Here is a 13777-nt window from a genome sequence, read left to right as displayed (position 1 = left end):
CATAGACGTCACTGAGGATCTCTCTCACGTCTCTCATTATATCAATGTCTCTGATTGCAGGAGTGTCTCTGATGACCTTCTTCACACACTGTTCCCAGAACCAATCAAACTCTTTCTTCAGTATTTCTTCATCATTTGATTTGTCTTTGAGTTTTAAGGCGAGTTCTTTGCTCTTTTCATAGAGAGTGTTTTCATGAGGTGTCCTCTGAGCATCAATCTTTTTCTTCAGGTCTCGCTGCTGAATAATCTTATTTAATTTCCTCTTTGTTTCTCTCATAATGTTTTCCCGAAGCTCTTTGATTTTGATTTCAAATGATGTTTTCCACTGAATCAGTATATCTGCATCTCTGTCTTCCTCAAAGAATTCAGACATTGATTTTTCCACTTCCTCACTTGTCTTCTTCAGCTCTCTGTGAAGATCAGTTTCCTCAACCTCATGAATTGCTTCATGTTCTATGTTGTTGTGAAGTTTGTTCTCAGTTTCCATCATGGCACAGCGAAGCCTCCAGGACCACTTGCTGTATTGAATCTCCAGTCTCCTGTAGGCTGAAATCTCCAGAGCACTTCTGAAACTGAAGACAAATCGTTCATTCAGTAAAGCCTCCCAGAGATCATTAATACGATATTTTAAGTCTTTCAGTCTCATTCCATGTGATCTTGAGGCATGAGACATAATAGTCATCTTCAGTTCTTGAATGTTCTCGCTGTAGTTTGGGTTTGTTGGAGCCATCGGTGGGTTTCCCTCCCAGAGCTGAGGAATATACTTCACATCTTTCTGAACATCAAATCTAATGACATCACTGAAACAATTTGCATTATAGACTTCCTCTTTAGCAGCGAGTTTAGTCATCTCATCCAGTGTCTCCTGCAGTCGTCTCCTTCCCTCCATGTTTTCTCTCCAGCTGTGACGTCTGAGATGTTCTGATGCACAAACACACAGCTGGGATTCAGTCTGACCTTCTTCATCCTCATGAAGGCCTGAACAACAATCTGAAGAATGTCCTGCAGCTCAGATGCGTTTTCACCAAAGATGTTGATCAGAGTCAGATTTCCCAGACCAACAACAAATGTTGCCAGTTCATTGTCATGATGTCTTGTTGATCTTCCAGACAGTTCTAGAGCACGAAGACCCTCAGTATCAACAACCAGAATATAGTCAGTGTTCATCTGTGTTTTCATCTCGTCTGAGACTCTGATCAGCTGCATGAAAGCTCCTCTGGTGCATCTGCCAGCACTGACCGCAAACTGGAGTCCAAACATGGCATTCAGCATGGTGGATTTCCCAGAGCCTCGAACCCCTAAAACTGACAGCACAAAGACTCTCTGGTCTCCCAGTTTCTGATGGAGTTGATCCAGAACAGCAGAGATCCAGATCACAGGAACATGAGCAGCATCTCCATCCATCAGCTCCAGTGGAAATCCAGAGATCATCATCTCTGCTGCGAGACTCGGGAGAGAAGAGAAGTGAACCTGCAGGTCTTTCTTGTTCTTCTTCACAGATGAACATGATTCATAGATCTGACCGATCTCCCTCATGATGTGCTCCAAACCAAAGGATGCATCTTTAAGTTCCTCAGATATTCTGTCAAGTTCAGTTTGTTCATCTTTGAGTTGCTCAGATTTATAATGTTGCTCCTTCAGTTGTAATACTGTTGACCACTTTTCATCATATTTGTGATGTAGAGCAGAAAGACCAGCTGATGTATATTCATCCAGGACGATTCTGAGCCATTTGAGGAAAAACATCTTATTATTTGCAGCATCTGAGTTCATTTCTTTAATAAAGATCTTCATAAACTCACTGATTTCAGATCTATGCTGCTGTTCACGTATTTTCCTAATTTCAGTTATCTTTCTACTGATGTCCATTTCTGTCTCATCTCCTCGAGGTCGATGTAGTTCTTTGTTCTTCTGACTCCACTGATGCCACAGTTTCCCCTGATGAGGCAGAAATGATTCTTTGATTTCTGTCAGATCTTTCTTCTCCAGTAAACTCATCATCTGCTGTGCTGCTTCTCTTCCTCTCCTGCAGTCATCATCATCTTCCTCATCTACTCTGATGTCTGAGTGTTTGGACACATCTTCAAGTCTGAAAGTGGAAGATGATTCTGAGAGACAATCATTTATGGCTCTTCTGAGTTCTTCAGATACATCTGACTGATTTCTGTCTTTCAGACCGATCTTGTATTTCCTTTTCTCCATTTTAGTTACAACAGATCGATCCTCAGTAAGAACACAAATGAGTGGCTTTCTGTCCTTGTACAGGTTTTGAAATTTTGCTGCATGTCTGTCATTCCTGTCAAGTTTTTCTAAAAGAACAACATTGACTGAGCTCATTTCAGTGAGGATCTGCAGCTGTTTCTCATGGTCTCCTGCATCACCGTGTAGATTACAGAACGCTACACACTCAGTGAATTTATCACCGTATGATCCAGACGGACAGAACCAGGCGATCTCCACCACTCCATCCATCAGGACTCTGGTTCTGCTGCTGCCTGAGCAGTTCCTGTGGAAGAACGTGTTGTGTTTCTCATTGATCAGACTGTTCATCAGCTGAGACTTGGAGTAAGACACAGAGCCAGACCTGAAGAAAAACACCATTGGAGTTTCTGCCTTGTAGACTGGCTGGATTTGACTGATGATCTGATTGTTTCTGTTTCTGATCTTCCAGCTCTTGTGGATTTGTCTGAATGTCCAGAGAGGAAACTCAATCTGTTGTGTGAATGGATGAGGAACAAGCAGAGGCAGAGCATACTGACACTGGGACAGTTTAGTGACCATCAGCTGCTTCAGGAAAACATCAGCACAATGAAACACAGCCATCTGGACATCCATCGGGTGGATTTGCTCAGACTGACTGGTTCTTTCATTAGACCAAAACATGCTTTCAAAAATATCACTCTCATCTTCAAATAAGTCATCATCTCTTTGTTGTATTTGATCCTCATAATTTGATTCCCTAGCATTGATGCATCTTGCTCTGTAGTTCATCATCAGTAGTTTCTGTAGGAAAGTCTGAATCAGCTCTTCTTCAGCACAAAACTCAAGGTACTGTAATGAATGGTTGTTTATCTGAAGAACATCTGCAGCTCTCAGTTTATCATTATGCCTGATATCAAGATGAAGTCTGTGAAACAGATGCTCTATTATACCTCTTTCAGTTTTTTCTTGTTGTAGATGTCGATCTGCTCTGATTCCTGCAGTTCCAAACTCCTTGTTTTCTCTCTATTTAACAGACAAAATAATAACATATTTATTTTAAACAGTCTTTTCTAGTACTCAGCCTTAACTGCTCCGTTCCTTGTACTTTACTGAAAGACACATTTGATTATCATTACCAACTTATTAAAGTGTAAAAACCACGATAAGGGGAGAAGTCATCTATATAGTATTCTTAACTCACTCTTAAAAAGCTGCATATACTTATTTTCAGTCCGATATTAGATGAATGATGATCTTACCTCTGTGGTGACTGTGATCACGTCACTCTCTGTGGTGTAGCTGAGTTTCCCCACCGCAGCACATTTGATCTCATACTCAGCTCCTGATCTCAGATCAGTCAGAGTAACTGTGTCTCGATCCTTCAGCACAGCTTCAGATCTCCAGTCTGTGTCCTGCTTCACTTTATACAGTAATCTGAGCTCCACTGTAGCAGGACATGATGAAGGAACCACCTTCATAACCACACTCTGACCTTTGACCTCTTCAGTGACTGGACAGGCTGGTTTGGATGGAGGAGTGAAGCAAACAGCTTCATCACATCCATGTTCATACAGCAGAATGCAGGAACCAGGATCATTTTTGTGGTCTTGTGAGGAAACAATAAATTTAGTGGACTGACTGCTGTGTAATATCATCAGCTCCTTAAACATGATTAAATGTTCTCTCATTTTCTCCCTGATGTTTCCAGTGAGCCATGTCAATACTCGAGGAGACGTTCCTGGATTCGTCCACACTGTTTGAGCTTTCAGGTAATGTTCTTGTTCAGAAAGCAGCTCGTCTGGCTGCTCAAGGGAACTAAATGTGTAGCAAACCACATTCTCCACCTTAACATCTGACAAAACTGTATCTAAGCTCATTCTCACTTCAGCTCCGAAGTCCAGTAATTGTTGAAGAAACTCATTAACTGTGTTTAATTCTTTTTCTTTCCCCGTGATCCACTCCTGGAGATCCTGTGTGTTAAATGGAGACTCTTCATGAGTTTGTAGAAAATTGGTCAAAGCACAAGTCTCTTCTTCACAGGCTTGAACTGACCGGATCAGCGACTGACTTTTATCACTGAACTCTTGTCTGTAGATTTGGCAGAATCGCCTCATATCTTCAATCTTCTTGTGAAATGCATTAAATGTGTTTGTCGTGGTGTCTTTCAACAGTTCACTGCACTTGTTTTCAGTGAAGCTCAGATTATCATTGACACAGTCTAATGCCGAGATGAGACTCTTCTCAATGATCCTTAGATGCATAACATCACTGTATGTGGTGTAGTTGAGTTTCCCCACCGCAGCACATTTGATCTCATACTCAGCTCCTGATCTCAGATCAGTCAGAGTAACTGTGTCTCGATACTTCAGCACAGCTTCAGATCTCCAGTCTGTGTCCTGCTTCACTTTATACAGTAATCTGCGCTCCACTGTAGCAGGACATGATGAAGGAACCACCTTCAGAACCACACTCTGACCTTTGACCTCTTCTGTGACTGGACAGACTGGTTTGGATGGAGGAGTGAAACAAACAGCTTCATCACATTCACTTTCATACAGAAGAATGCAGGAACCAGGATTATTCACCATTTCCTTTGAGGACACAATAAACTTTGCTTGTTTACAGTCTTTTGAATTCACCAGGTTCTTAAATATCTCCAAGTTTCTCCTCATGGTCTTTTGGGTCTCTGGACTGAGCCAAGACTTTTGCTTGAAATCAGGGCTTTTCTTATAAGTTTCTCCTTGTGTTGGAGGACTCAAATAGGTGGTTTGTTGAAAAAGAAGCAAATCTGAGCAGTCCAGTGACGTGAATGTGTAACTGACCAGATTTCCATCTTCCAGATCCATCAAGATTACGTCTATGTTGACTTCCACCTGTGCACCGTAAACATTTAGTCGTCTGAGGAGTGTTTTAATGATCTCAGACTCTTTTTCTCTCTTTTTCAGCCATTCTGCAAGATCACTTCTTCTGAATGGAGATGCATCATGTTCTTGTAGAAGATCATTCAGTGCCGTATCCTTCATCAAGTCTCCGCGGATGTTTGGCAGCAGAGAGCCGAGCTTCTTCATGAGTCTCAACTTGTAGCTGTAACAGTTTTGCTTCATTTGCAGAATTTTATCATGAAATGCAGCAAAAGCCACAGCAGGAGAGTCTTCCAGAAGATCACTGCATTTCATCTCGGCCGTATTTAAACTCTCAATCACTGACTCAGTTTCTTGGATCAGATCCATGCTGATGTCTTTCTGAAGTTTTGAAGCTCTTGAGTGAAGTTTGTGCAGAGGATAAAGCCAAACTCTCAGAGGAACCGCCAGCTGTTGGTTTTCTTTCAGCAGTTTCGGAAGATCAGCAAAAACCTTCATTGCATCTTCAAAAGTGGTCGGATTAGTCTGCAGCTGGAAGTCACCATAAAATCTACAAGTGAAGTCTTTGACTGCAGTTTTCTCTTTGTCATTCATGTTCAGGTCAGCGTTCGCATCTAGTGAAATGATACCCATCAGTTTATCTAGAGCCACTTTTACTTCTCCTTTCACCGTTCTTTTGTCCTCATCTGAAGAAACTTGTCTGTCAAACACAAAGCAGGCATCTGCTCCGTACAGTATCCCTGTTACTACATGTGTGGCTATGCCATTAACATCATCAGGAATATTTTCAGAAGGCAGCTGATTCACAGTCAGTTCTTTAAACTCGCTGGATGAATGATAATGTAGCGTCAGTCTCTGCTGTATGAAAGACGTCTTGGTGTCTTTGAGATACTTTGCTGATCCACTAACCTGGACGAGTCCACCTAAGACACTCAGGTTCAGTCCACCTTCAATATTTAGTAAGTTAGATTTGTCCTTAATGGAGTCTGAAGCTGTTACATTAAACTCTGTATTAATTTGGGGACGAGAGCAAGTATTCTGCTCCAGTTGTTCTTTATTCCAAAGTCTGATTCCTGTGAGGAGACAAAGTGTTTTACCTCAACAGCTGTACAAATACAATTTTTATTCCAATTGCACATGTTCACCGCTAGGTGGGGATATTTTTCTTCACACTGACTTTTTCATGCTCACACAGTTTTGACATATTCCTTCTCCATTTCAAAGTGTCTTTTATGGGTTTTTTAGTTTTTTTAATTAGATTATGCACTTGTATTAAAAAAAATGGTAGTGTTATTATTTTCTTTATGTATTTAGTACCTGCTATTAACTCGTCGTTTCTGCAGTCATACAGCATGCCGAGCTGGAAGGGTCTCCCAAGAGCTGCTGTTTTTATCAGATTCAGTCCCACTGAGTCCATGCTGAAAAATATGAGTTAGTGAGGTTACAGTAAATGTGAACTTACACATAATGTATTAAAAGAGAATGAAGAAAGAATAAAGATAAGTTTGTACCGGGGCAGTTCTAGACCCTTTTTAGGGTCTGTCATTTATATATAATTGATTTATATTTGAAGTGTCTGCTACCCTGCATTAATAAGGCTATCAAACATTTCATGACATTGTCATGAGAAGACTGCAAAGGTGTTTGTCTAAAGTGTGTTTTTAAGTTAAAATAAAGCACTTATTTTGTCTTTATCTTGTGAATATGGCTTTGTTAATGCCTGCATTCATTCTGCAGCATGCAATGCACATAGATTGTTTGTTCTACTCATATGTGATTGTTTGTATTTATATTTCTGCTGTCAACATGCTGCAATACACGGCCACAACACTAGATGGCGAGGGCTAAACCACCTAACGATGAAACTCCTGGTTTGCACCAACTTGGATGCGCTGAAAAAAAATATATCTTTATTTTCTCTATTTATATTCATGTAGCCTAATGTTTATCCATTTAATATCCGTTTATTCATGTTCAAGGATGATTTTAGATTGCATCAATATCTATCTAGAGAGAGAAACTGACAGATATTTGGTGAATGGTAACACTGTAAATGCGTAGCACTGGTTTTAGCCTGAAGCTAATTTCACTCACCTTCAGTATTTTTCAAAGCTCTTTCTTCCGTTTATCTTTTTGTTGAGGAGTTGAAGCTTTTGTCATTAGATTTTGCTAAAAACATGATATAAAAGTGACATTGTATAAGTGTTTCTATTTAAAGACCTTAAACACTGATCTGATGGGATTTTCCTACCGTGCTGAGATGCTGTGATGAGAAGCTTCTCAAATTTCACTTTCTGTTTCATGTATACTCCACCCTATAGAAGCAAACTTATGGTTTTAAAATAACAGACCAAAAAAACAAAAAACTAACATATTCTATAAAGCACGAAGATTGACATAAAAAAATATATTTACTTAATGTAAAATAATGTTTAATGCAACTCAGATAAAATGTCATTGTCTTTTTTTTTTTCTCTTTCAAAATCAAATATACAAAAATACTTCATGTCAAACAGAACACAAACAAAAGTGGGGGATACATATAACAAATATACATCATGTAGGGTAAAGCATTACATTTTACAAATAACATTTATTTTTTATATGAGATACATTTGTATACATTTCTTATTGATTTCAATTTCTAGAAATGAGTCATAAAATATATCAAGTTCTTTACAAAAAAAATTTAAAAGAGGGAATAATAGACATATTTTTTTTTTTATTTATGTACATGAAACTTCCCAAGAAGAATGATCACCTTTAAAGTGTTATCAACTACATCTGACCCAGTATTACATTTTTTTTTTTTTTTTTTTAAAGGATCTTAATTATTAAAAGGATTTTAATTATTTTATAAAATATATCAAAAACCAACATAGATATGGAGGACCAAACCTGCAAAAACAATAAATAAATAAATACGCAAATAAATCCAGAAAATAATACATAAATAAATATATAAATAAATAAATGTGCAAATAAATACATAAATAAATATATAAATCCACATATTCCTGTATAAATAAATATATAAATAATTAAATGTGCGAGAAAATAAATAATTAAATAAATTAAACGAATGTTGGGGGAAATAATAATAAGAAATGCTAAAGGAAATGCTAAACTGAAAGTTTTTTTTTCTCCCCTTTCAAACGTTTATTCATTTTTGAATGTAGTTCAGTATTTATTTTTCCTCAGCTCAGCATGCTAATGAGGGGGTGTCTATCAAGCATCAGAGAAGGCGGTCTTTATGCCACCATTGGTTGATCGTTATTAAAGTTCTGCGTTCGATTGTTTGCCTGCACAACATATAACCTTGTATGAAAATATTGCAGTCGAACAGTTTGGCGGGAGTTTGTAGATCCATCATGGCGGAAAGAAGGTCGATTGCCCAGTTGCTCCGCGAGTCCTTGACTACGTTTACATGGACAACAGTAATCTAATTATTTACCTTATTCTGAATAAGACAATATTATGATTAGGGTGTTTACATACATGGGTTGCTTTTAGAATAATCCTTTCATGTTCCTGTTTTACATGTTATAGTACATGGATCAATTAATGGCGTGCGTCAGTACGTCACCACGCGACGCTATCCGACGTCCTCCAGAATTTCACGTATAAACATAGTTCATATTTGTGATGATGCCATTTGCGGTTTTGGGTGTTTCATTTTTAATTTTATGAAAGCTTCAAGTGCAGTTAATTATTTGTACGTGCACAGACGACGGCGGTGTTGAAGCTCTTTTACATGTCTGTACTGCACTTCGATAATGCGACTAAAATAGGAGTACTCCACATGTCTTAATTTGATTTGTGTTTACTTCGATTATGACTATAGCCGGATTAAGGTCATCAAAAATCTCTGTTTACATGATAGACTCTTAATCACAGTATTGTCTTAATCGTATTAAAATCGGAGTATTGATGGACGTTAGGTATACACCGGGAAATGATTTTATTTAGGTTTATTTGACAACTGTAACTCAGATTTGTTTAAAATGATCGAATGCTGTTGATATGTATGGTGCGTCCCAATTCGCCTATTTATACTATGCCCTAAACAGTATGTATCCTTTTTGTGTAGAAAATGTACATATTTTTGGTTTGTAGCAGAAGATTAGGAGCGGTTTAGAACATACTAAACCTACCCCTTACAGGAAACTTTCTGACCTCAGTTTAGGTCCCCACCATGACACGAGTCCCCACGAATCTGTGTGTATTCAGGTCTGAACCCATGTGCTACAGATATATACAGGTGCTGGTCATATAATTAGAATATCACCAGTTGGCCAAGATTTCTAAAAATCCTTTCTTTGTATTGGTCTTAAGTAATATTCTAATATTTTGAGATACTGATTTTTGACTTTCATGAGCTGTAAGCTCTAATCATCAAAATTAAAAGAAATAAACATTTGAAATATATCAGTCTGTGTGTAATGAATGAATATAATATACTACTTTCACTTTTTGAATGGAATTAGTGAAATAAATCAACTTTTTGATGATATTCTAATTATATGACCAGCACCTGTATGCACCTCAGACAGGAGTATAGACCTCTCCAGGTCAGCAGACATGAGTGTGTTTAGGGCAGAGATCATTTATTACTCTGAGCTAAATACTTGTATGTATAAATACATAGCATATTAAAGATTTGAAAGCCATCTGAATAATAGTTTTCTTCAATTACAAGTTGCCTATATTTAGGTAGGTCGCAACTACCTGCAAGTCACTTTTTGATGCCATTGGTACAAGACAATCAATACTGACAGCATACAGACAAGTTGTCCGCTGGGTCTGTGGTGTTCTGAGCAGCCCTCACCTGCATGTGTTGAGTCAGACATTAGAAGACAGTTTACAGAGGAAGGAGGACTTTATAAAGGTTTTGAATGGCCCCATTTTGTTGACCATCAATAAAAAATAATCACAATCACAAATTGTCTCACTGTATAAAAACTTGTTTATGAAGTTTACATTAGATATATATCAAGCAGATCTGCATTTATGGTTAATTCAATTCAGTTTTATTTATACAGCACTAAATCATAAATGTTATTTCATAGCACCGTTAATATCCAACTAAAAACACAACATTGCAGCTGTTAATTAACACACACACATACATATATATATATATATATAGATGCACAAAACATATTCTACCGAAAGAAAAATATACCATCTGACCCATTTAAAAACATTTAACAATCTTTCAGTCTGGGTATCACACTAATGTGTTGTTAAAGTGTGTTAAATGGTGAATGCTGTGCTAGATAGACTCCAACAGCCTGATCTTGTTGATCCTCTGGAGGGATATTATAGAACTGGGCAGAAATCCTGATATTCATTATAGAAATTTCCACAAATATTTTATTTTCCATGACTTTTCCAGTTGCCTGAAAGCTCTCAGGTTTTTCATGACCGTGAGAACTCTGCCATGTGGAGCAAAAGAGAGGACACTACGAGAGACAACCTTCCCAGAAACCCCTGCATCAGTTCATGTGCTCACCCTCCGTCTCCATATCCTGTCCTTTGGCAGGGTGTCTACAGATATGAACAAGTTAGATTTAAGACCTTTTTAATACCACCATATGTAAAATTTAAGACCAAACCTGTGAAGGAAATACACATTATATTACATACGTAAATGTAATATTTAATGTCTTTTTAAATTTAAAAAGAAAACAAAATATCGCCACTGTCAAAAATGCTATTTATTATTACGATATACAGAGAAATTTTCATATCTGAAGACGATATCCCATACAAAATAAATAATGTTAGGAGATTAATGTTTAAAATACATTTTTTTGAATATACAAATAAGAAATGTTGGTGGAAAAATACATACTTTTAAACTAACTAAAGCACCAGTAGGTGGCGGCAAGTCACTTATTCATTCAACCGATTCATTCAAAACACTGAATCATTCAACAAACATGCCAGTGCTGCTTGGAGAATGTGCAATACTTCTGATCTTTGTTTGGAACTATTTTCATTGGTGAAATAGAACAAAACAGTCAATATTCTGTCTAAAATGTAAGTAACTACTTAACTACTTGTTTCTTGAGCCAAAATCAATGTAACATTTGCAATCATGAAAATATTTAGCAAAATAGTCCCCTTGTCATGGTATGTTATCATCATCATCATGTTATAAATAAACTAAACATTAGAATTTTTACCTCAGTATGTTTGTTCTGTGAGTTTCTTTATGTTTGTCGTTATGCTCATTTGATTTGATTTCTCCGTATAAGTCTCTCACAGAGACAGGCAGCATCAGCCTCAACAGCGCAACACTGATACCAGAAATACACTATTATCAATCGCTGTTTATGCTGAATGTAATAAAATATCACAAGTTTTAATCAAGCTATTTGTCCCGTCGGGCAAGTAAAATCCTTGAGCAATTTTTCAGTAAACTTGCGTTAACCCATTTAAAGCAGCTCGGAGGCTTGTCAGCGAGCTGGTGGTGTTCAACCTGCATTCTGCTACTGCAACTCTCTCTGATGACGCAATAACTACAGCGGGGGAAAAATAATCTTACATCTGTCCAATGATTGTAAACAGTCACTGGGTCCGTCAGACTGGTGAAACTTTTGCGGTAATGAGACCGAAGATATTTAAGACCCACCGAATCTGAATTTAAGACATTTTAAGACTTTTTAAGGACCCGCGGCCACCCTGTTTGGGTGCCTTGCCGATGTCGATGGTGAACATCACAATCTTAGGGGTCGTGGTGGACATCTTGTTGCTGAAGCAGAACTTGTAGCTTCCGTCCATATGAGCGGCCACAGAATACTTGCCACTGGACTCGCGGTCTCCTTTATAGATCTGCTTCCCGTCCGGACCGGTTATCTGTTCAGGACAAGCAATACACGAGGTATTGACAGGTGCTCACAACTTCACAAATAAACACTATTAATAGTTAATATCCATGTGTTTGAGCATATACAGGGGTGGCCAAAATGATTAGAACAGTAGTATTTTCACCACCTGTAAATGGTTTAAAGTCAGTTATTTCTATCTTTTGCTGTAGTGTGTCAGTAGGAAACATCGGGTTACATTTCCAAACATTGATTTTGCCGTTAATTGTAATAATCCAGTGAGATTTTTGTCTGACAGCAGCCAGTGCTCCACACAGATCTGATCTGATCATCATCAGTCTGTCTGGAATAACATGAAGAAACAACAAACTGAGACAGAATAAATCCAGAAGAACTGTGGCAACGTCTCCAAGACGCTTCAAGAAACCTATCTGCAAAGCAACCTGAAAATAAAATGATGCACAAGTGCATCAAGGGCAAAAGCTGCTTTAAACACATAGGATGATTACACCAAATGTTGATTTCATTTAGTTAATAGAAATTAATTGATATAGAAAATCTCTTTATGACTGCATCCTCATTTTACAGCATTTTTACACAAGTGCCTAAAACTTTTAACAGTACTGTAGCTTTGCAGGAGGTTTCTTGAAGCGTCTTGGAGACGTTGCCACAGTTCTTCTGGATTTATTCTGTCTCAGTTTGTTCTGTTTCTTCATGTTACTCCAGACAGACTGATGATGATCAGATCTCTGTGTGGAGCACTGGCTGCTGTCAGACAAAAATCTCACTGGATTACAATTAATGGCAAAATCAATGTTTGGAAATGTAACCCGATATTTCCTACTGACACAAAAGATAGAAATAACTGACTTTTTACATTTACAGCTGGTGAAAATACTAGTGTTCTCATCATTTTGGCCGCCACAGAATACATGGCACTTTAAGAATATCTAAAGTACCAAGCAAACTTTTAGGCTACAAATGGTACCAGAACCAAAATAAATAAATAAATCATGGTAATACCACAGTACTTGTTTTTAACAACCATCTGGTGGAAGTGAGACCAAACAAAGCCAGAGTACTCTAACTTCCACCTTGACCCTTCTAAACGTTATCAATACACACAATGCCTTACATTGATACTATACATAATCTAGTATGTAAGCATTAATAATCACTAACAGCCACCAATTCACTTCCGACTTCATCCACCATCTGGCGCGAGCAGACACAGACTGCAAACTTCCTACAACGCCTGTTTATGGGTTATTGTTTATTATTAATGACATTTATTAATACAATAAGTGTATTTCGACGCCCACCTCCACGTCGATGTCCAGATTTCCTCCCTCGGTGACCTCAAACATCAGGCCCATTTTGGTGCCCGAGTTCACGCGCTCATAGAAACACTCCTCCGCGTGAGCGTCGATGGTCACAAAATATCCGCTCGCGGTGTAAGACAGCGCACCGAGGAGCACCACGAGCTCCGAGAACCTGAACATGTTTGGTGCGCTGTATTAATGGAGGACAAAACCCATAAAAGAGACTTATTCTTCTGATGTTGTTTTATGGCGGATGGCAAACCAACTTTTAGGTGCATACCGCCACCTACGGTACAAGAGTGTGTAACATCATATCATTTTAAATGTACTCATATTCTGCTCATTAACCCTGTGTCATTAAGGAATTTAAATAACGCTTTCCTAGCTATCATTATCCCCCTCCCTCTCCTTCTGTTCCTAGTATTCCCATCATATTCCACTCTCGCCCTGCCTCCTGAACCCTATCCTGAAACACCCGTCTTTCCACCTCATACAATATACAGTTTAGTATGACATGATCAGCATTTTCTTTAATCCCAGTTATCACAATTCTCATTAT

General features: G+C 38.1%; 2 protein-coding genes across 3 annotated transcripts; both read right to left on the bottom strand.

Moving 5' to 3' along the window:
• Position 1: 1 nt before the first annotated feature.
• Positions 2–7324, bottom strand: LOC131535820 (interferon-induced very large GTPase 1-like; the record flags this gene model as incomplete). The annotated part of the gene is given in 5 exon segments (XM_058768326.1): positions 2–894; positions 897–3225; positions 3462–6136; positions 6381–6481; positions 7158–7324. Coding segments are annotated over 4 exon segments (5997 nt in total), but the record flags the coding sequence as incomplete, so codon positions are not given.
• Positions 7325–10015: 2691 nt separating this feature from the next.
• LOC131536117 (transmembrane emp24 domain-containing protein 2-like) lies at positions 10016–13514 on the bottom strand. 2 transcript variants are annotated; one of them, XM_058768860.1, is made up of 3 exons: positions 13219–13514; positions 11704–11927; positions 10016–10613 (listed from the first exon to the last, which is right to left on the bottom strand). In XM_058768860.1, exons 1-2 carry the CDS (start codon positions 13396–13398, stop codon positions 11715–11717), a joined length of 393 nt encoding a protein of 130 aa, XP_058624843.1. In that variant the 5' UTR covers positions 13399–13514; the 3' UTR covers positions 10016–10613; positions 11704–11714. The 2 variants fall into 2 exon arrangements, with proteins under 2 accessions (XP_058624843.1, XP_058624842.1); XM_058768859.1 differs by lacking the exon at positions 10016–10613 and having other exon boundaries at positions 10766–11927; positions 13219–13513.
• Between the last annotated feature and the right edge of the window lie 263 nt (positions 13515–13777).

Source organism: Onychostoma macrolepis, chromosome 03, assembly GCF_012432095.1.
Source record: "Onychostoma macrolepis isolate SWU-2019 chromosome 03, ASM1243209v1, whole genome shotgun sequence".
In the NCBI taxonomy this organism is placed as follows: Eukaryota; Metazoa; Chordata; class Actinopteri; order Cypriniformes; family Cyprinidae; genus Onychostoma; species Onychostoma macrolepis.
The sequence above is the reverse complement of the archived record's forward strand: the minus strand, read 5'-3'. Positions and strand labels throughout refer to the sequence as shown.